We start from the raw sequence: 23,211 nt of genomic DNA, 5'->3' as shown, positions 1-23,211 counted from the left end.
TATTTTAACTGAATATTCTGATGCTGATAACCCACATTTTCCTCTCTTTTCAATCACCAAGATGACCACACCACTCTCCTTGAACTTTAGCATCTTCACCAATGATGTGCATCAGGTGTAAAAACTGAAAATCCATTCAACTGGTCAAGTATAGTATTGACAAGCATAACGTGAATACACGACACCTGAAATATAAAAGCCTACCCAGTATGGACTCCACGCCATCCAGTTGCAATATTGCACACTTTGAAATGCCTGCAGGGACTCAAAGTATAGTCTCTAAATAATGTTTGAAGAAAAAGAAGCATTTTTGTCTCATTGATGATGTTTTTTATTATTTTTATAATTTAAATGTTATTCCTGTATTGTCTTTATTTACTGTGATCATGTCAATAGTTGTTAAAGTGGCCAAAAGCAAGAAATATCCTGATGGAAATGCATTTCTTTTCTACTGTTGAATTATATTTAGCCATGTTTTTCTCAAAACACTAATTCTCTGACCCATCCTTCTGACCTCCTGTTGTAGTAAAGATAAATGTCCTCAGTCAGGGGTGTGTAGAGTATCCACACAAAAATGGTAACACAGCACAGTTAGGGTCACTTCTAACTGTGGATTTGGTGACTTACTCAACATCAGAAGGGATACACAAAATTAAATCATAGCTTGTTTTATTTACCTTATAAACGGACCTATGTAGCTGTTTGGCATATGATCATATGAACATTTAGTATCATGATTATAATATATTAATTCGTCATGGTTACCAATATTATACTACATTTGTTTAAGATATGCAAAAGTGTTCACCTAGAATGAAGCCAGTCGGAAAAAATTTATTTATGTATATTGTTTTTTATATTAGTACTACTAGTAGTAGTAGTTATCTTGCCATGGGTTAGTATTACTAACCCATGGAAATGTTTTCATGGTAATCATTAAACCCAATAGCTCCATAGCAAATGAATAGAGATTTTTATATTGTGTCCAGTTTCAAATAAAACCTTTCCAACATTTAAAAGACAGGACTGGTTGATCAGAACCCACCTTGGACTTTCTTCAGCTGTTTGAACCTTTTCAGTTCCCCTCTGGTTGCATATAAATAAGCACACATTACATTAGATTCACATGGCCAGTCCCTGAACAGGTGCTGCCAAAATAAGATGTTACATTTTGCTCATCTAATCATTTCCCTACTCCATTCATTAGTAGATTTAGATCCAGAAGATAGTCCAGTTCAGCACAATGAGGGAGAAAATACACGGTTGTGATTAAATCTCTGGTTCAACCAGTTATGCAACATCTGTCTGCTAATTGATCAGTTGTTTGCTCTGTTAGTGGGCATTGTTCATCAGGCTCAAGCTTGTGGATGTTGTGAGGTGCTTTGTCATGACTGACTGCTTGTCTTTGCACTGATGAACAAAGGTAAGACCTATACCAAAACACTGGCATTAAAGCCATTGTGTTTTCCTATTTGTGACCACCTTCTGTGTTTATCCCTAAGCAGACACAGGTAGGAATGGTTTGCTAAGTTGCTGATGTAAGATGTGGGCTGTCATTATTGACTGTGTGCATCTGTCTGCTGCCTGCCAGTCAACAGGAAGTCTCTGTGGGCCTGTTTGGACTAACGACACCAAGGCAATGACAACAGAGCTCCCAGTAGATTTCATTCTTTTTCAGATTTGCTCCCTGCCTGCTAGTCTATAGAATTAACCCCTATCTCTTTTTTTTTTCTTGCTCTCTTATCATTTTCTGTGTTTATTTGGTTTTGTTGTTTACCCTGTTTTATGTGTATTGTGGGTTAGCCACTCTAACAGGAAGAGACTGAGAAAATAAGAGTTCCTACAGGGTCTGGATCAGATGGGGAATTGATATTGATATTTTCCAGCTCTGGATAAGCATGGAATAAGATACATTATATGTATCATTATGATGTTCTTGAGCAAAACCTGTGTCAGTCTGCTTGGGATTTGGGACTGGAACAGAGGTTCACCTTCTAGGTCAATGACCCTAAGCATACTGCTAAAGCAACGCTCCAGTGGTTTAAGTTAAAACATTTAAATGTGTTGGAATGGCCTAGTCAAAGTCCAGACCAGATTGAGAACCTGTGTTTAGACTTTAAGATGCTTTTTACAAGCAAAAAAAAATCCAACATGAAGGAGCTGGAGCAGTTTTGCCTCGAGGAATAGGCAAAAATCCCAGTGGCAAGATGTGGCGAGCTCCTAGAGACTTATTCAAAGCAACCTGCAGCTGTAATTGTGACAAAAGGTGGCTCTACTAGGTGCTGACTATAGGGGGGTGAACAGTTATGCATACTGAAGTTTTGTTATTTTGTCCAATTTGCTTAACAATAACAAAATAATACATCTTCAAAGTTGTAGGCATGTTCTATAAATAAAATGCTGCAAACTCTTCAACAATCCATTTTAATTCCAGGTTTTGAGGCAACAAAGCATGAAAAATGCCAAGGGGGGGTGAATACTTTTACAAGACACTAGGTACTGAATGAGAGAAGAACCTGTACCTCTTTATTGTTTTCATTGGAGAAAGCTTCTGTATGCAGGTAATGAAAAATGCATCTGTGATTTCTGTACGATTTATTTGACCATTTTCTCATTGAGTTTGTTTTGTTCCACAGATACACAGTTGCTAAGCCGCTCTGATGCAGTTTATTCAGCGCTCTAATATGAGTTTACTTTGTAGATTTGCTTGTGTCATTGGCCCCCTCCTCTACCTTTAGATCTACCCTCTAAAAGAGCAAACCCCCCAGGTTGGGAATTGCTGGTATTTACACTAGAAGCTGAGAGTTCAAAAGCCCCAGAGCAAGTCAGAGAAAGGTCCAATTAAATATTCTGCAGCGATGTTTACACAACAACAAAGCAACACTTCTGAAAGCAGCTCGCTAGGGTGACCAAGTGGTATTTCAATGCACGCAGCATCACTGTTTGGCAGCAAAACATGGAAATCAACCTTTGCTTTCACTGTTGACGAAGGCAAAATGAAGTCTTTTTTGTTTTTGTTTTATGTTGTATCTACATCTGTGTTTATTTGTTGTGAAGAGTGCTGTTAAACAACAGTGTTTTACATATCTGTCTTCTTCCTGAAAGTTTTACCCTCTTCTGCTCTTTCTTCACCCTCTGCTTCCCTCTTAATGCCGGTCTCTCATCTTTGTCTCATATTTTGTAGTGCAATCAAACATTTCCTCTCCTGGCTCACATGGATTTTGATCTTCTTGAAAGAGCAGCTGGCTTTCAGCTCGGCTCATGTACTCTGTCATCTCTTTCTTATGTGCTACCCACAGAGTCTGTGTTGCTGTCTTCCACCTCACTCTGCACTGTAATGAACAGCATGGATGATGTCTCTGTCCTCTCAGCTTTAGTTGTTCTTTTTTGGAATCTGAATCCTGCTTTTTCTGGCAGCCTGCATACCTTGAAGATGTGCTTTAAGAAGACTCCTAGTCTGGTAGAGATGGTGTTTTTGTACCTCTTCCACTGTCTCCCTATCCTGTCTGCCATTTAAGTTCCTTCTCTCCTGATTCTTGAATCCTTTCATCCTTGTGACACATTTTATTTCCAGTATTTGATCCACTTTTTTTGTAGTATTTTCAGTGCTCCTCGATCATGCTGAAGTCTTAGCATATGTCTGAAGACCAGTATTAAGACGTACTGGTTGAGAAAACAGTGGCTTAGAAGCTCTGGTTTGTGACTGGTGTATCCTCAGTCAGTAAAACTTGTTACTGAGTGTTTGCTGTAAATGTTGTGAGAGAGGCAGCGTATCCAGTCACATCCACATGCATTATCAGCACTATCACAAATCTCTTAAGAGATCTCAGATAGCCAAAGGATGGAGCACTAAATCAGGTGGCTTGTGTGTTAACTGTGGGACAGCCTGCCATTGGCTGGTTGCAACAATGATATTTATTGTGTTTATCTGTAACAAAGATCAAGAACTTAGGAAAGTTCCTATGAGTAAATCCAATCTACTCTGAAACATATTTACAAGCGTTTCACTCATAGTTTACTGATTCGTATCTGTGCACCAGTGTCCACACAGTTCTTGTGTTTTCTTTTGTAGTGTGAACATTCGTTACATTTGTAACAGAACAAATGTAACTCTGCACAAGTAGAGTGTTGAATCACACCAGTCTATCAGCAGGAGATTTGAATCGACTGTTTTTCCTTTAATTTTAAAATCAAATACTGAAAAATCGAATTATTTCAATACATCAAAACTAAGAATTCCCACCCTTTTCATAGCATAAACTCATCAACCTACACCATGTACTGTGATGCACTTTTTTTAGTTGAATGAAAATCAGATATAGGTTAAAAACATGCTTTGATGCACAAATTGGGATATTTTAATTCTTTCCTTTTCTTTTGGATTCAACTGCCTCTATCAAAAAACCTCAGCATGTTTTTTTTTTCCTCTTCTATGAATCATAGTCCTTAGACAAAAAGTCCAAAGAAATTTTAATTGATCAAAAAAGAAAGAGAAAGAAGGTCAGACCTCAAGGAACTCCAGAAATTAAATCCTGCCATGAAAAGCCTTTTCAGTGCATGCCTATTTAAACTGAGGTCAAGTCAAAGTTTATTTTCATAAAACATTTAAAAAGCACAAAAGTTGACTAAAGTGCTGCACAACGTATGAAATCACCAGTGGTATAAAAAGAGTAGATATTATCAAAAGATAAAACACAACAAAAGAAAATAAGTTGTAATATAGATAGTATATGTATTATAATTAGCACAATAAAAGCTAAAATATTCTGTATTATAGTAGTGGGCTTTTAAAATAGTTTTAAAATGATTAAAACAGTCTAGCTCCAATAAAAAGGTAGAGTGTTCTACAGGTTAGATGCCACCTCTACTTCTGAGTAACCATCTGTGGTGTATTTTAAATAGAAGTACAACCACAAGATTTGACTTTACTCTGCACTGACATGTTATAAGTATGTTTTGTAATTTTATTTTGTCAACTTTTTCTGAAAGAGTTTTTCTTTGTTTACCAGTGCCCTTGCTGGACCTCCTTTGCTCAGCTTTGGTTTATCCAGACGAAGTGCTGAAGACTTCGGTGGTGAATGTTTGGCTACAGCTGCTTCGCACCTCTGGAGACACTGGGGCGCAGTACCTTCCCATTGCCACAAGGGACAGATTATGCATCCTGCTGCTGCAGACTTTAAACAGTGCTAGCTCAGCTCAGCTTATTAAAAACTGTGCCGGTGAGAAAATATATATTTTATGGATTGAGGTTTAAGCTTTAAGAATGGCATTCCAGAAAGCTAATGCTAGCCCTCTTTCCATTCCAAAACTATTTTTGATGCCTGTTTGGATTATTGTTTTGTTGAAGTTTTAACCTTATGACCTGAGACTAAATGCCACGAGGACATAACCCTACCAGGAACTGGAAATTGCTACATCACTATTGCTGTCAGTAGTTTCGTTGTCCAATGAGCTAACCCCTCCCTCCTACTTCCCTATGTCTAAAGGGATTGCTCAAACCAGCTCTCCAGCTAATGGTTCCGGACTTCCCTAAACCTGAAAGATCTTACTAAGCAGGTTTACTGAAAGTTCTGTTTAAGCTGGTGTCGGGAAATGACTCGCCTAGCCTCTGACAGCCTTCATACAAAAGTCTCGCCCTTCTTCAACTGGTGGTCTGGACGACTGAATAGCCTATCGCAGTCATCCACACCTTCGACAGTCACTTTTGTTCACGGCTGCTCATTCCCTAATTTACAACTGGCTCTTGGTATATGGGCTAGGTTAATTTTAGTGGCTCAGCACGAGCCCCAAGGGCGCTGTTTTAACAAACTTGGCTAAGGCAACCTATAAAAACCTCCTAAAATATCTTAGAACCATGCAACAAGACTTTTTACCACAAATGAAAAACCAACAATACAGTGACTCAAATAATTGAATGTCCACGATTTAACTAGGATTTTATATGCTTTCTTTAATTAGTAACGCTTTTGCAGGGGTCAGTAACAGCTTTAATTCGGCAACACAAACTAATTTCAATAATAGAATGAATCAATCAATTCAACCTGTCTTTTCCTGATGCTGAAACTAGTGAGTTTGGAGAGACTTTGAAGACGGAGGCTCATCCATGCACCTGATGGAGAAGATTCGTCTGGTAACAACGAGTGGTTTCTTGAAGGGAATACAACTTAATCTTCAGTTTTCTTCCTTTAAGTGGCAGGCACTGATGCTCCAGACTTTGATGGTTAAACAGGATCTTTGTTGTTATATGTCTCAGAAGACAGTAGTTTCCAGAGGCTGAAGAGTTGAAGGAAACCCGGAGACATAAATGAAGTTGATTCAGGACTTCCAGAAGCCTGAAACTTGGAGCAATCAGCTGTTCACCGATCAAGTTCACTTCTGTTGTCTTTATAAAAAGGCTTTAGATGAAATCAGATTCTTAATTTTGAGGCAGAGTCCTTCCAGGGCCCACGGGTTGATCCTCTTTTTTAATGCAGTCGATCAGTGGGGCTGTGTCTCTGTTCCTTTTCCATCCAAGCTTATCTTCTCCGTCCGATCTTGTTCGCTGGTCTTCTGCGAGGAAACAACCCCGTTCCCTCCTTCAGCATTGCTTTTATGGTGCTTGATGCTTTCACCAGTCAGCCCCTTATTAGGCTTCTTAGTTATTGCGCAACCCTTTCCGCACGGCTTCTTGGTTATTGCCCAATATTTTAGTCACGGTCACTGTGATCCACTGATGCTGTTTCAGCCATGGAGATGCCAATAATAACCACACAGCTGGCTGTAGTCACATCCTCCCTTCCTTCTTTACAAAAAGGTTCGCTGTCAGCATGCAGCTGGCTCTCGTCACTCCTAGTCATCCTCCAGTTCTTTCCCTAATCTGCTCAGTTTTAAACTTTACACAGTATTACACATTTCATTCTTTAGCTTTCAGCATTTACTTTAAAACATAGTTACAATTCTTTTTATTCATGCTTCACAAATGATTGTTATATTTCTTTCATATATAGCTGAATGAGAATGTCAAACCTCAATATTTTTTACTCTAATCCTCAGTTCTTAATCACATTTCAATCATACATCTTTTAACTTGTTAATCAAAGACTGCTAATTCCATTTAATACATGCGAAAGAATGTAAAATCATCATACATCATTTCTTTAGATATACTTGTTTATATTTTTGAAAAAGATAAGACAGATAAAATGTGGCTCCACAAAGGCCTTTCCAGTCTCTCTGTGCCAGAATATGAGAACATGCTTGTTTCACTCTCCACTGCTCCAACTGTGTATTTTAATAATTATTGCATGGATTACACAAAAGGATATTTATTGTAGTTTTTATGGATTTAACTGTAGCAGTTAATGAGTGTTGCATGGATTACATGGAAAGATCTCACCTTATTTTGACAATAGTGAAGCTGCTGAGAGGATGCCAACAGGAAGGCCTGCTGTGTTTCGAGGGCTTCGTTGATCTCAAATGCAGAGATACACAGGCGTAGCGGTAAAGCGTGCAACGCATACTACAGGTCTTCCCCCTCTCTCCACCCCACTTGCGGTCTGCATACTTTCAGAAAATAACAAAAGCATAAAAAGTGATATGGCACGGGTTTAAAATCAACACCTTCAAGCTAAACTGAAATTTGGAGTCCTCTACATGGACAAGCTAAATATCTTCTGGAAGAAACGTTTTATGGACAGACGAGACTTAGATTGAGGCATTTAGTCACAATGATAGAAATGTTTGGAACGGAGAGGGGTGTTTACTGCTGGAGGCTTCACCAAAAATCAGCTAGATTCTTTTAATTTGTTATAATGAACCAAACGCAAACTTAAACCGATTTTAAAACTGTTAAAGCGGGCTAACTTTAAGCCTCTGGAATGAACCTCAGCCTGTAAGAACCATTTTGGACTATGCTTAAAAGCCATAATATGACAAGCAAATCAACCAATTGTAATAAACTCAACCAACGCTGAGAAGAGGAATGGTCGAATATCCAGAACAAAAGACATTCCTGATGGCAACTAAAAGCGTCAGGTCAAGGTGTAACTTGCTAACTGACATTTAACCAGGTATACTATTATATTTAATAATATTTAGAATATTATTGAAAAACTAAAGTCAGTAACTCAATTCAATAGGTGAAACACACTGATCAGTTACACACAGACTGACGTTTTCAAACCTTTATTTCTGTTAAATATAAAATGATTTCCCACTTAAAGCAAATTAAAAGACAATATTTAATATTACAGTATTACATCAGACCAATAAAGAAAACATTTTTAATACAGAGATGTGGGTTTAATGAAAAGCATGTTTAATACCTGCCTAAAAGTAATTTAAGCAATTAATCCTCATCAGAATGCATATTCTAATTTATCCAATATTACTGTAAGTGATGAATTTTTTTTCCCCGTGAGTTAGAACGTTAGAGAACATCGGCAATCATTTTAAGCATCGACACCCAATTTTTGTTCCCATGTGACAAAAAAAGAAATAGCAATGGTTTTATAGAAAATCCAGGATATAATAGTCTCAATACAACACCTGACCTATTTATGAATCTGCTCACAGCTGAGCATGTAGTCATTTTCCTTCAGAGGAGGAGACTGTCAGTGAGACGAAATGCAGGCTACTAGTCGCCAGTGTTGCCAGTCCTACCCATTTAACTTGCGGAGTTAGGATTGGGTTCATCATTAATCAGACTGAGATCCTGTGATCTACATAATGACTAACATGGCCTTATTTCAACATTGGTTAAAGTCATGGTTGTCATGTGAAGATTACATAAATTAGTATCATGTACACACATTGTGATCCGTTTGTAATAATCCTTTTATAACACTTGTAAAGCACATCATCAGAGTCTGTTGTATCTTTCGTGCGTTAGGACTCCTCTGGCAGCTAGTCAAGCTGGAAGAAGCAGTGTCGGTTCTGATGAGTACCTCAGGCATGTGCGATGCGAACGAGGACGGCCTCACCAACAGCAGCCAGACCCTCATCCAATACCAAGAGCAACAGCCTGCTGACCACAGCCTACTGCCTCTCCTGCTGAAAAAGGTCTCTGTCTAAACATCCTGCTTCCACTCCCAAGACCTGAACTCTACCACTGACTATAATCATAACAATAAGCTCTAATCCTGGATTAATGTTCCTTTGAACGGGAATTCAGTTAGGGCTTTAGCCTATACAAATGTTTGTTCTTCATGTCTGGGAAATCAACGGGTAGATTATATTTGGTTGAGTTTCCTCAGTGGTCACTCGCAGCTCATGACGTCGGTTGGTTTGTTTGGATTGCCCCTGTTTTGTGTAAAGTATTACTCTCGCTACAATCACAAGCTCAAGATAACAATATTCCTATAAATTTAAGCAATGACAAATAAACTGGGATTTCATTTGTCTGTACCTTTGTCAACTGTGGCCAGATTATAAACTGTAAAATTGAGTGGATGAACCCTGCATGATAACTGCTGTTTTAAAGCCTTAATTTCAGTTTTTCTGAAATTAGAAGTGACCACAATTTGCATAATGAAAAGCTGATTCAGCAACAGGGATAGTTTTCTGCAGTTACTGTGTGTTTAATTATTGATTCTTTTTCAAATTGGCTACCAGGACACTCAGGGTTTCTGTGCAGTTTTACACAGATAAGTATGTAAAAATAAGAGATCTTCACTCTAATTATTAAATGATAAGGTTTTCAGAAGGTTGTTCTGCTTCACATGGGCCACTCCATCTCATTACTAAATATTTGTTGCTTAAGAACTTATTTTTCTCAATGATAAAATAAGTGAAGAAAAACAGAGGCCTGAATATTTGAATATTCAATCAGCTTAAGGAGGTAATTTCTTCCATATCTGGGCATCTTTCTTTATCCAGTTTTTCACTATTTTACAGTTGGAATAAAACTGAATTTCGTTTAGTGTAGTTGATCTATCTTAAGCTACAGTAACCAGAACTATAAATGTAAAAAATTATATTAATAGGTTAGAATCCCGTTTTTGGAACGGAAATCAGCTTAGAAAGTGGAAGGGCAGCAGAGTGGTGTGGTGGTTACGACATGGCAGTGAAGTGTATTTTGGCGCCAAGCATCTTAAATTTCAAATTCATATTCAGGGTCATATTTTAATGGATCCTAACAAAATATTTTTTTCCAGCTGCTGTTGAGTGGTGATGAGACGCTACAAGTGACCAGTGCGAAGTGTATCGCTGCCATTTTGGTTCGTTCTCCCAGTCAGTACTGTGCTCTCTGCATCAAAGCTGATTTACCAGGTAACAGATGAAAGCAGACACACTAGAGCTGGGAGAGTCGTTTGAAAAAGTTAGGACACCCCACTGGGAATGCTGAACACTTAAGAAATGTAGACAAGAAAAATGAACTTGTTTTTTTATTTTAAAAAACTTCCAACAAAACTGCTCTGAAGAAAGAAAAATAGGACACCACCTCACATCTAGTTTAGCCTTTTTGGTTGAAGTAACTTCAGTGAGATGTTTTCCAGTTGTAGCCATCTACCAGTCTCTGACATCAGTCTGAGGAGAGTTTGTCCTACTACTCACTTTCAGCTGTGAGATGTTTTAGGGGTTTATCTCTGGTTTTAAATCACCACACAGCATCTCGATGAGATCGAGATCTATGTTTAGACCAGTCCAGGACATTGTCATGTTGCAAGGTCCAGTTCCTCTTCAACTATTATATCAACAGTAGCAAGAGTCCTCTGTAGGTCCCATGATGACATCTTAGAGTTTTTGGAGACTTTGTTCCAAATCTTTTAGCGGCTTTTGGGACAAACTTGTGTGGATGGACGGACCTGCGCATGTTGGTTGTTGTTTTCAGTGTCCTTCTCTTGTAGACTACTTTCCATACAGTGGAAGTGCTCATATTAAATTAAAACTCAAACCTTTTACCTGACTCATAAGCTGCTACGTTTGTCTTTCTGAAGTCCCCGGGCAGCTCTTTTGATCTCCACAGGGTCTCACTTTCATCTCAGCAGTCAAGAGCCAACAAGGCTAAATGTCAGAGGTGTAGCTATGGCCAACCTCCCTCAAAACACTGGGTACTGTTTTTTCCCATGATGTGAACCTGATGTGAAACATTTAATGTGATTTTAGCCATTTTAGAAATAAATAAATGTGGGGGTGTCCTAATTTATTCCTGTTTTACATTCTGTGAAACATTTTAAAAGTACTTAGGCTTCAATTGTTTAGTTATGTTACTATAATCTCTGAGAATTTTTAAAATTTATGTTAAACATCCATACGTCAAAATATCTTAGAAAAATACACAGGTTGTTGTAGTGTGTCTTCATTGTTTTATCTTGGCTTCTTTTTCTTTTCTTTTTCTATTTAAGTTTAAACGTAATTTTATAAAACAGGGAAAGAAAACTGAAATATTTCCTCTGCCTCAGAATTTTACCACATTGATTTGATTTTCTTAGTTTCTTTGTAAACCTTATAGAAAGATTGTAGAAAAACATTCTCTTCTTTTGAAATCAGTAAGGTGGAGAGTTTTATAGAGTTGCAGAGTAACTGTACTTTTTATTCATCGTGTCTTCATCTCTTGTAGGTTTTCTCTTTGACCGTCTGGCCAGCAGTAGTAGTGAGATGTTGCTGTGGTCTTGCTACAGTTGCTTGGTGTTACTGACTGAAGAACCGCTTTTCTTCTCCCAGTGTCACTCTGTATATGGTGAGACCTCAGACTATACATATAAAAAGATTTCCCACAGGAGGGAAACCAGAGCTCCCTTCTCAGAGCACTGATTCATCTCATTAAAACAAGTAGACGGGACTTTTTCCTAATTTAGCTTCACTTCTGATTGTTGTTCTTCTTTCTGTACTGGGTGGGGAAGCTAAACGGATTAGAAACCAGTCCAGTTTTGTACTTAATCCTTGCATATCTAAAAATAACTAGTGATGGATAATTGATAGAGATGCAGGCCATTAAAAGCTCATGCAGAATAGTGTGCTTTGTGGATCTTTTTGTAGTTATCGGAAATTTCAGAAAATTATTCAAAGTAGGGGTTTGAGTTTGTTCAAAGTGTTACTGCTACATTTAAAGTATTTTATAACATAATATATACATTTCAAAGATAATTTTGCAGGTATAAAGTGGTTTTTAAATGTCTTTGCAAAAAGGACACCTGTGTAGCTGATAAACGATTGATTTTAATTAATAATATTTTGTTCAGATTGGGTTTTAAGTTGAATTTAATGATTTTTAAAAGTTATTTGTCCCATATATTTATCAGATCTGCTTTTATCCTTTAAGCCAGATGCTTTATGTTCCTTCTGAAAAATGGTTTTTAATAATACCCAATGATGACTTTGTATTTATTCCCATTTAACCCAAAGGAAGTTATGTCTGGGATTTTATCACAGTTTTACTTTGACCTAATTTTATTTATTTATTTTTTGCGGCACTGAGGGCCTTTATTTTTTATATTTTTCTAAACTAGGCAGACAGTGGGGTGGAGAGAGGAGGAAGACATGCAGCTATAGGTTGTTAAAGTTAAAGCATGTGCAATAATCAAGGTTTTTGAATAGGGCTTAAACGTCAGCATGGCATTGTGAATATTGGACATGATTTCACACATTTTAAGCTCTGCGGTGATATTGTTGAATACAGGTTTTAATTCAGAGGCTTGTCTATTTATTCTGACACAGAAATTGTTTCCATCCGGGAGACTGTTTTGGCACAAGCACTCCTCTCTTGTCTATAATACTTCACATTATTGTTGCTGTTGGAGTGTCTTAATGTAACATACTGTATACAGACAAGTGTGATTTATAAGACCGTGAAGGCATGTGCTGCCAAGAGCTGCAGCTCTGTAGCTAGCTGGCTATGTTTTGTTCCTCCTAAAATCAACATTTTTCTTATTGGCCTGGCACCATCATATTTTGTGCTCCCGACTGACAGAGCATGTCAAACTCAGTTTTATTTGTGTTATGTTACTGCTTCAGCTGTGATATAGTAACAGTGGCTGCAAGGTTAAAGTGAAAATATTTCATTACACTTCCTATCTGCACATTAATGAAAATACAGCACATAAATGCTTTATTTACTCTAAATATGACCATATTTTTGACAGGTTTCCGTGGTTGTATTTTTCTGATTGGAGTATTACAAAGTATCACAAAAATGCTGTTTATGCAAACATCACTATCTGGTGAAGCGCTAAGATGTTGTCTTCTCCTGAGGAGAGGGAGAACAGCAATGAGCAGCACTCTTTAGTCCTCGCTAGTCAATACAGTCTGATGTAACGGTATGCAAAAATTAAAAGCATCCATCCATCCATCCAAAATTATGAAGTCTTCCTCCTTTATTCTGCTAATAAAAGATCTAACCTCATCAGAGACCTGTCTCTCTGGAGCGGTAAACTCACAATTCATGTGCACAATTTGGAGTTTTGGCAGTTCTTCTCTTAGGAATTCAAAGCAAGTTGTAAGCAGTGAAAAAAACTATCTTGCTGAAAGATGAAGAAATGTTCAGGTGAATAAAAACCAAATCCTAAGCTAGTTTGTGTTTAGTTGGTCAGATGTGCATCTTGTGGTCCGTCTCTCTGGCTTTTCACACCCTCTCTTCATTGCTCTTTATCACTTTATTTCACACTCTTGCGCTCTACTGACTTAGCTCTTAGAAAACACATATGTATTCACATGGATGTACATTTTTGCAGAAATGTTTTGAACATTTTGTTATAGCTTCATAATCAGTCCCAAGAGCCCAGTCTGAAATTAATCAATAGTTTAGTTCAATCTAATGTGACCTGAAGGCATTTCTCTACAGCGTAAGTCAAAATAGTGGAATGCTCATATCTGTGCATGCACTAGCATGTTTAAGGTCAGTTTGGTGTGTTTTTTTAATACTGCGTATGTATGTTTTGTGTGTATGTTTTTTTTCTTTTTGCATGTGCACCTCAAGGGAAAATACAGCAAAAAAACAAGCATTACCATTATTAAAGTAATACAGTGCCCCTGGTTGCTGGATTCAACTGTTGCATTGCTGAAAACATACATTAAACATAGAAGTATAACATGTTATCTCTTTAAAAAACAGGATAATACATAATGCATATATGATACTTGATCATTTGTTTGGTTGTTCATGCTTTGGCATCCTGCAGTATACCACAGAGGGCAACAGTTGAAACTTGCAGTGGCCAGGGTGAGACCCGCTTTAATGGCGGTTTGTTTGCTGTCCTTATGTTGCACGATAGTAAGATAGCAGGAGACAGTGAGGTTTTCTGCAGACTTAATCGCTCTTGTTAGAGCCTTTATATCTGCACCGGTGCAGCCCACATACCAGAGACTCACGCTGTATAAGGACACATACTCAATTGCAGCTTTCTCTCCATGGGATCCTTTTCTAGCAAAGTGCCACCTGTGTTGTGCTCTTGAAACAGCGAGTTTAATGCTTAAATATCGTCATTCTTATGGTAGAAGACTCTTAGCGCCAGAATTTCATGCTTTTGATACCTCTCTCTGGTATGCTCTTGAACAACAACCCTTAAAATCTGACTGAAAATTGCTGCCAGTACAGAATAAATATGCCAATATGCACAATATCTGCTGATCCACTTCTTCATTATGTTGATGTTAGATGCTGTTGCAGGATCTGTATGAAAATGAGCTCATTACAGCAGCGTCTATGTAGCAGTAAATTAGAAACACGGATCATTGCCACTGTATAAAATGAGTGAAAATGAGGGTTGCTGTCTGTGTGCATAACTTCTGTTATATTTATGGGTTGTCCTATATTTGAATGTAGGAAGTTGTAGTTGAGCCTATTTAAGGCGTATGATCTCAAAACACTTGAATAAGAGGAGGCCAGTGTTTGCTGTTGCTTATGTATGACGTTCACTAACTGTGTGCTTGGTTTGTGTTTGTGTGCTAGGTATCGAGTCCCTAGTGCGCAGCCTGAAGGAGGCTCTGCAGCTGACCAATCTGGAAGTACCAAAACAAGGTTTTTTGCTCCTCACTGAAATACTTGAAAGGTGCGCTTTTAAGAAATTATGAGATTAATATTTGATATTGAGAAAAGCTACTGGTGCCTAAAACTATAATTTAAAATTTAAGCAGTTTAAAATTTTTAAATAATCAGTTTGATAGGTTTGTTAACCCATTAAAGAGGCAACTGTGGCTCAGTAGGAAGAGTAGTCGTCTTGCAATCAGAAGGTTGTGGGTTTGATTCCAGCTTCCTCCTGCTGTATGTTGATGTTCCCCTGGGCAAGGCACTTAACCTCAAGTTGCTTCCGATCTGCGTATCGGTGTATGAATGTGTGACCGTTAGTGAGTGTGATTGGGTGAATGTGGCTCTAGTGTAAAGCGCCTTGAGTGGTCTGTATGACTGGAAAAGCGCTATATAAGTTCAGTCCATTTAAATTAGATTTATTTTTATTCCTACATGACAGTCGTAAAAAATATACTAATATGGTACAGGGAGTGTATTTAATGTTTCTGTTAATAGAGCAACCAAAAGCTTTTGAAGAGGCTCTAAGGCTGATGCTTTGAGACACACAATAAAAGTTGCTACTTGGAGACAAAATAAGGAGAAATACAGTAAGGAGAGATACAGGCTGTTTGATTTTTTTTTTTTAAATCTATTCAAATAAACTTGTAGCTTTAAGTTTTAAGTACGTATGCCTTACTGACCTTCCCATCTTCCATCTTGTATCTGCTCCATACAATCCCTATGATTTCTGAGGTTTTGTCAGAGTTTGGGGTTGTGTGGGACCAAAACGCAGACAAACACTGGGCAGCAGCATGATGAGAAAAATGGTCTTTCTTTAATGAAAGGTTTCAAAAACCTTCAATGGGTTAACAACCAGAAGACGTGGAATATCAGCACGGACCAGCAAAGGTAGTTAACGGGAGAAACCAGCAAGTGACAATGAGAATCAGTGAGTTTTTAAACAGAGGGAAGTGCAATGTGGAACCGATGAGAAATGGAGGCAGGTAATCAGATGAATACTGAACAGGTGTGAGGAGCAAGCTGCAGGGAACTGAGGGGGAATGTATCTGAAGAAAACGAATTAACAGGGAAACCCAATCTAGATAACAAAACTCAGGGAACAAATCTAAGGAAAGTCTTAACAAACATAAAGTATGGGAATCTGGAAAGTAACAATTAACAAAAGTAACCTGAGGACATGAGGGAATCTAACTGATAAAAAGTAAACAAACACAAAACTGCTCTCCCACAGTCTGAACTAAACAAAAAGCGCCATTTAGCTTTAGGTTAAGCTCGTCTTGAGAAAGTTTGGTGGTTTTTTTACCACCAAATTGCTGATTTTTTCCTGGTTGCTCATAATAGATTTCCTGTACAGACCAGTGGCAGCTCAGGTGCATTCCTGTCCTCAAATTTTGTTTGCCCTCCTGTTCACATTGCAAACCCTCCACTGGCATCTGGTTGATGAAAGTTTACCCACCACTTCATTATTTTACTCACATTTGGACAGCGGCGACTACTAATTTCCAGCCTTGGTTGACATTTGCATAAAAAACTGTCTTGTCCTTTAAGCTAATTGGTCTGTTAAATAAAAATATCCTTTTACTTACATTTGGTGACTTTTCAGTGTTCTAATGTTCTGCATCTCATTGACATAGTCTTTACATAATGTTACTTTTTCATTAATTTATTACAGACTTAATTAGATGGTACATTTCTGACAGTGTATGTGAATTACACTTAGATTACTTGTCCACAAATCGACCTCAAACTAACTCCAGCTACACCCGCATAGAGAAGTGGCTTCTTGTAAAACATGTTAACTGCGGTGCACTGGGGAGTTTAATTGGATTTAAATTAACTGTCTGGTGTCTGCTTGATGAAAATGTATCAAAAGCTAATAAAACACCATCCTATTTTTGCAAGGTTGACATCATTTTAATGGAATGCCACCGGTCACATGTTAATGATAGCAAGGAGAAAAGATTTAATAATCTGACAGTGAAATTTGTCCTTTAAGAACTACGTTTAAGCACAAGTGCTGAACAAGTCAAAATGAGTGAGTATGTGGGTGGATGAGGGTGTGTGTACTAGAGTTTTTTTTTTTTTTTTTTTTTTGATCAGAGTTTGCCTTTAATATATCATGGTTTTACTTTTTGATGTGTGACAGTGTTTTGTTTGTTTTGGGGTTCTACAATTTCAATTTTTGGTGTGTTTGTGCACATGACATTGTGCATGCGTGGGTTATTTAGGATGTTCTATGCAACAAGTATTGTGGCAACAGCGACCCAGTCCACACCTGTTATGGTTGTGCATCGTCAAGGCAAACTTTGGTGATGTTTGTAATGCTAAGAGGTCAATGCCCTTTATTCATTATGTGTACTCTACTCAGCCTTAAGGAAAGAAACTAAATAAATAAAATAATTTGATAAACTTACCTCTGTAATTACACTTAATTGGTAATATTAAATGCTGTGATGACGGTGTTGTGTATGTTATGTGTTTCTGTTGTGAACAGACAGCCACCAAGCATACATCTGTTCCCCAGTGGTTCAGGGTTTGTGGCGGTGTCAGAGGCTGTGACAGCTGGGGTCTCTTCCTCCTGCCCGCTGGTAGCGGCGCAGGTCGTGAAGGCTGCAGCTGCTTTGTTCAGGTATCCACAAGAAAATGTGTGTTGCTACATCCATCCATCAAATACTATTATATGCTATAATATTTTACTATATTTCTCTTTCTTGTTGCTGTCTTGCTTTTTAGGGGAGGCTTTATATTTGTTGCAGTTTTCATTTGCTTGTAAAATTTTCGATATTTATTTTTATTAATGAAGGATAATCTTACAATGAAAATCTAGGAATTTTACAACCTTCATTTTGAGTGCATTTATTTAGTACGGGGTAAATATTCTAAATGCGTTGGTCCAACAATTTTGGACCTTCTAACAATTCCTGTCAAATAAATGTAACTAAAGCATATTTGCTATTTTTTGTCTAAGATCTTTTCATAAGTAATCCATGGCTTTTTGTTTTTTTGGAGAATAAATAATGACATGAAAACCAGAAGAAACCCCGAAGAACAAGCCATTCAATTAAGAAAGATGTCTGCTAAACTTCATACGTCAGGAAATTACTACAAGAGAAATAGGTTTTCCTCTACTTCAACAATCTACAGTCAGAACAAAAATAAAACAATAGAAACTGCAACAAACAAGGCTGAATGAGGACCAACATTTATTTTGCCTCCACACGTAGTGAGTAGGATGGTAAGGAAGTTAGATAAATCCCAAACTCACCAAAAGTGGCATCTTGGTGAGACCGTGTCTCATATCTCTGCCAGGGGTGCCATTAATGTTGGAGGGTGCTCTAATTTGTCTTTTTATGACAACATCAGTGGGAGATAACTTCAAATAACCTGTACCTGTACCTGGTTAAAATAATATTGAAATCTGATAACACCTGAGCATGTTATTTTTTTTTATGTCATTTTTAAACAGACAGCTAAACTGACATGTGAACATTATCTCACTAAAGAATCTACCTTCAGGAATTTGAGATACATGAGATTTTATCTGACTACAATCATTTCACACCAAATCCAGAACTACCTTAAAAAGAAAATATGTATTGTTTTGGATCTAAACTATTTATAGTTGAAATAATTGTTGGAGGGTATGGCATGAAGAAGCTTACAGAACCAAACATCTTCAAAACAGCAGAGATCTGACACTGAGGTTGAAGAACTAGACACCCTCCACCCAATTACTATGCCTTGGGATCCTGCCTAAGAACACCACAAGCCGGATCGGAGACATCATGAACAGGAAATAAGCTCCGGACTTTGGCCGAGGATGCTGACACTCCTCTTGCTGTTTCATACAAGGATCACATAGCCCTCAGAACCAAACCTGGAACCTTGTACTTCCCCTCAAGCCTTAGATGGAGTTTACCACCCACTCTGGGCTGTATTTACAAACAACTTGACTTTCAGAGGACCGGACCCTGGTGAGATGGGGGCTGTTGTCAGCCCCATGCTGTCCACAGGCTGTGCCTCGATCTTGGGATGAATCCCCCCACCCTTGGAGCTCTTTAACTACCTCAGCCAAATATCCCATGGTGTTGGACTCGCCTACCCCCAACTCCTCAGACTCTGCCTCCTCCACAAAGGACATGATGACCGGATAAACGAGATCTTTAAAAATGCTCCTAAACTGGTCTCTGCTCTCTAATCCTGAGTCCCCAAACAGTTTCCCAGAACTTTCTTGAAGCCAACCCAAAGTTTTTGCCATAGCTTCCAAATTCCTCTTATGCTTGATATGTTTGCTTTTGCAAACTACAGAGTTGCAGACCTAGTACGTGTCAGCTGGTTCAGGGGCTCCCCAGAACAACCAAGCCCTAAAGGCTTCCTTCTTCAGCTTGTCTGCTTCCATCACCACTGGCGCCCTCTGGTTGCCGCTTGTGGCAAGCACCATGGCCTTCACGCCACGTCTGATGACCATCTCTGCAGTAGAGGTGCTGAACATGAACATGAACATGGAAATTCTCCCAGACATTTGACTAACCAGTAGGTGTACAGGTGATAGTTTTATCCCTCTCTGTTTACTAGATTGTCCAAGACCTAATAATCACAAAATCAAACCTTAACCTTTTTCCTAAGGTGGCCTCAGACAAGTCACACTTACTCACCTTGTTCTTGAATGTACTGATAATTATGGGTATTTCATGCCTAGAAAAGAACTACAGAAGTACATAGCACAGAATGAAGAGGGCATTCCTCTTACTCATACATGCAAGACTGGAGTACCTGGTCCAGGAGCTGGGTTCCACAGCTCAAGCTGTGCATTGAGGTGAGTTTAACTGTATCTAGTTGGTGCTGCTCAGCCTCACCCACCAGCTGTGGATCTTTTCCTGCCAGCAAAATTAAGCATTTCACAACAGCTAAATTATGCTGCAGACGTTGCATGGTCAGGTCCTTAGCCTTACCTGGCATCTGGCTCATGGTGCACCTCAAGCCCTAGAAGCCAAAGCTCAATGCCCAAGGAGCTTGCAGTTGTGCACTCCTAAAAACCACTGTGGACCAAACAAAAACACAAACACATCCCTCACATTTGCAAAGAAAAAAATCGTGATGATCTCCAATACTTCTGGATAATATTCTGCGAACTAACTGCTTAAAGGTGGAACCATTTGGAAGGTGTGCATCCTCTAACATCTGGTCCAACTGACAGCATTTCAGAACAATAACGTCATTCCTACTGGAAGTGTGATGGTCTGGGGCCGTTTCTACCTCAGGACCTGGAGGAGTTTCTGTAATTAATTTAAGCATTATATCTGCTCTAAAGCAGAAAATCCTGAAGGAGAATGTCTGGTATCAGCTTGTGAGCTCAAGATCAAATTAATATGTGATGAAGATGTTGTTCATTAGTTGGCTGTAGAATAACACAAACTCTTTTACTTTCACAATCCCTCTTCTTAATGTATTAGTAGGTGCTTCCTTAATTAAATCAGCGTCTCTTTTCTTTAGACTCACCCATCAGTCCAGACCATTTCAGTACCAAGTGGTAGAGGAGCTGATAGAGGCCATCACCAGAAGGTTCTCTGAGCTAACTCTGTCTTCCCCTTCTCATCATCGAAGCACGGCAAGTTGCACCATGTTTTACCTACAGATGTGAAAATAGAAAACAACGTAGATCTTTGGAGAATGACATAACTGTTTATCTTTATCTATGTTGCTAATATCTGACTCTTTGATGTGATCAGAGAAAATGAAACATCAAGGTCCTAAAACAGCTATAGTCAGAGGGAAGTAAATTTATATTTGTGTTTTGCAAGCAGATTCAAACTATTTAAAGTCTTGCATAGTCAAGACAAAATGGTTCCTGTTTTATGGTTTATAAAGCTCAACATAATTATGTTTTCTAAGCATTAGGGTTAACAATTTCAAACAGTCAAGATCATAGTAGGTGCTATAATGATTCATTTGGTGAGTCAGCACGTTCTAAGTCTATTTATGAAGGACTAATGGCAATAGATGTAAGATAATAAACCCTAAAATAATGTGTGATAGTGTAAAGACATTTTGACATTGGGACGCCTGTCCTAAATTTGAATTAACTTAACTTTTTCAGTGTAAGCTGTTTTATATTTTACAATAGCGACAACTGGCAGTTTTCTTCATAGGCATTTATATCTACAGGATTATGTATCTTTTAAGCTCACTGGGAACGTGGAGAAAATAGCATTTTACCAGCTGCTAGGCATTTACATGGCAGAAAGCTTGGTAGGTGATAAGCACTGGTTACCATGGCTACTTACCTTGTAAGGAAATAAAACATATCGGTTTAAATAAATAATTTTATTTGCTACATTGCTAACCCTGCTTTAAATAACTTGTCTAATATAGTTTTATCACACTATTTTATTGAGTGTATGTCTTATAGTGGCATTAAATAATATTTGACTTTTTTCAAGGACAGTAAAGAAGAGATACAATCGCACAAACAAAATTATTTTCTCAAACTGAGCACACTCCTGATTCACATTTCCTTACCTGAACCAGAGTTGGTTGGACTGGGTAAAAATAGCTGAACTCAGGGTGAAATAATCTCCTCAGAACGTGGTTTGGTGTTTTCACTGATGCAGGTCATAAATACTAAGAAAATGCTGAAGCTGTTTTAGAGCATTCAGAGGTTTTGAGCTTTTGTAGTCATAGGTATTCCACTCAGTCAGGAAGGTTCTGGACTACATCCAAAAATGAGGAGACTGAAATATTAAGGAAAATTGTCAAAAAGTCCTCATTGGGGAGCTGGAAGCAGGTGAGGTGAGTGTGACAGGAACAAACACAGGCAACGAGGATGTCTGGTGGTTGTCAGAAGTGATACAAGAGCAGATGCAAAAACAAGTATGATAAGTAAAAAGGTCTGACTCGAACATCTCAATGTTGCTGGTGAAATCAAGACTCATTGGACCAGGCAGCATTTTTTCAATTTGGTAACATTCAAGACCCTGTGAATCATTTTCCTGTTTGGAAAGGTTTGATGTGCTCTGTATGCAGTAACTGTATTCCTCATTATTTAGTTGTAATGAGTGGGTATTTAAGCTACTGCTGCATTTATGTCAACCTTGAACCAGTCTGCCCATTGTCCTCGGCACCAACAAGGTGTTTTGGTCCACACAGCAGATTCCCGGTGGATTAGCAGTTTCTGAAATACTCAGACCAGCTCGTCTGGCATCAGCAACCATGCAACATTCCAGGACACTTAAATCCCTTTTTCTTCTCCACTTTGATGCTCAGTGATTGGCTTATTTGCTGTTTGTGTTAAGAAACATTTGAACAGGTGTACCTAACAAAGTGGCCAGAGAGTGTACATATTTAAGTATTACTGAAATAATATTAATTGCTTTTCATAAACAGTGGAGATAGCCAATCCCTTGGCTACCTCCAGATATCCTTGATCCTAGTAAAATATGAATATCAAATATAAAATCATGAATGTATTTAAAATCTTCAAAATAATCATATGATAATTAACCTGTAAATGTGCATTTATTTATCTTCTGTTCTCCAAAGTTTTGCACCATAGTTTTGAATCGGAGCTCATTTAAAGGTGTTTTCCTTTTTTAACCCTACAGATGTAATAATACACTATATCAACATTCTTTAGTTGTAGATGAGATCGGTAATGATCATCATTACTCGTGGTGTAGGGGTTTAAGGACGCGACCCATATACAGAGGCTTTAGTCATCGACGTAGCAGTCCCGGCCCAGGCGACATTTGCCGCATGTCTCCCCCTCTCTCTCTGCCTCTGTTTCCCGTCTAACTCCTGTCATAAAATAATGGGAAAAATAAAGGCCACTAGTGCCACAAAAAAAAGAAATGATCATTATTGTTAATATTTTTTTAACTGCCTTTTATGAAGTTACAGTTTAACAGTGTCTCTTCCCTGGTTTTATTGACCTACCCCTCTTATGTTCCAGAGGAACAAACGAAGGTCCGGATCCAGCAGCCAGACCTTTCGGTCCAAAGGATTTCTACTCCAGGCTCTGATTTGTTTTCAGGCAGCCTGCAGGTAACAAACTGCTCAGTGAGTTAAATAACATGACTAATGCAGTCCTAACATCAGGTAACAACCTCACATAGTCATTTAACAGTATTACTGCCAGTGTTTTGTTTAAATATAATTCTCTAATGAAGGTTTCTAATTTGGCTTTTGAAAATGTAAAGAAATGAGTTTAAAAAATGTTGTTGCTTTGTTTATTGAACTAGAACAAAACTTTAGCATTATAGCATAATTGC

At 38.2% G+C, this 23,211-nt stretch overlaps 1 protein-coding gene across 1 annotated transcript in view; it reads left to right on the top strand.

Annotated features, from left to right (window-relative positions):
* The window catches only part of LOC124862329 (meiosis inhibitor protein 1-like), a 103,104-nt gene that overhangs the window by 12,049 nt on the left and 67,844 nt on the right, over positions 1–23,211 (top strand). The window contains exons 7-14 of the mRNA XM_047356176.1: positions 5,010–5,219; positions 8,870–9,039; positions 10,134–10,248; positions 11,540–11,659; positions 14,867–14,966; positions 17,439–17,573; positions 20,438–20,552; positions 22,893–22,984. Of these exons, the coding sequence (XP_047212132.1) occupies positions 5,010–5,219; positions 8,870–9,039; positions 10,134–10,248; positions 11,540–11,659; positions 14,867–14,966; positions 17,439–17,573; positions 20,438–20,552; positions 22,893–22,984 (1,057 nt within the window). The remainder of the gene's footprint in view (positions 1–5,009; positions 5,220–8,869; positions 9,040–10,133; positions 10,249–11,539; positions 11,660–14,866; positions 14,967–17,438; positions 17,574–20,437; positions 20,553–22,892; positions 22,985–23,211) is intronic.

This window comes from Girardinichthys multiradiatus, chromosome X (assembly GCF_021462225.1).
Source record: "Girardinichthys multiradiatus isolate DD_20200921_A chromosome X, DD_fGirMul_XY1, whole genome shotgun sequence".
Lineage (NCBI taxonomy): Eukaryota > Metazoa > Chordata > Actinopteri > Cyprinodontiformes > Goodeidae > Girardinichthys > Girardinichthys multiradiatus.
The sequence above is the reverse complement of the archived record's forward strand: the minus strand, read 5'-3'. Positions and strand labels throughout refer to the sequence as shown.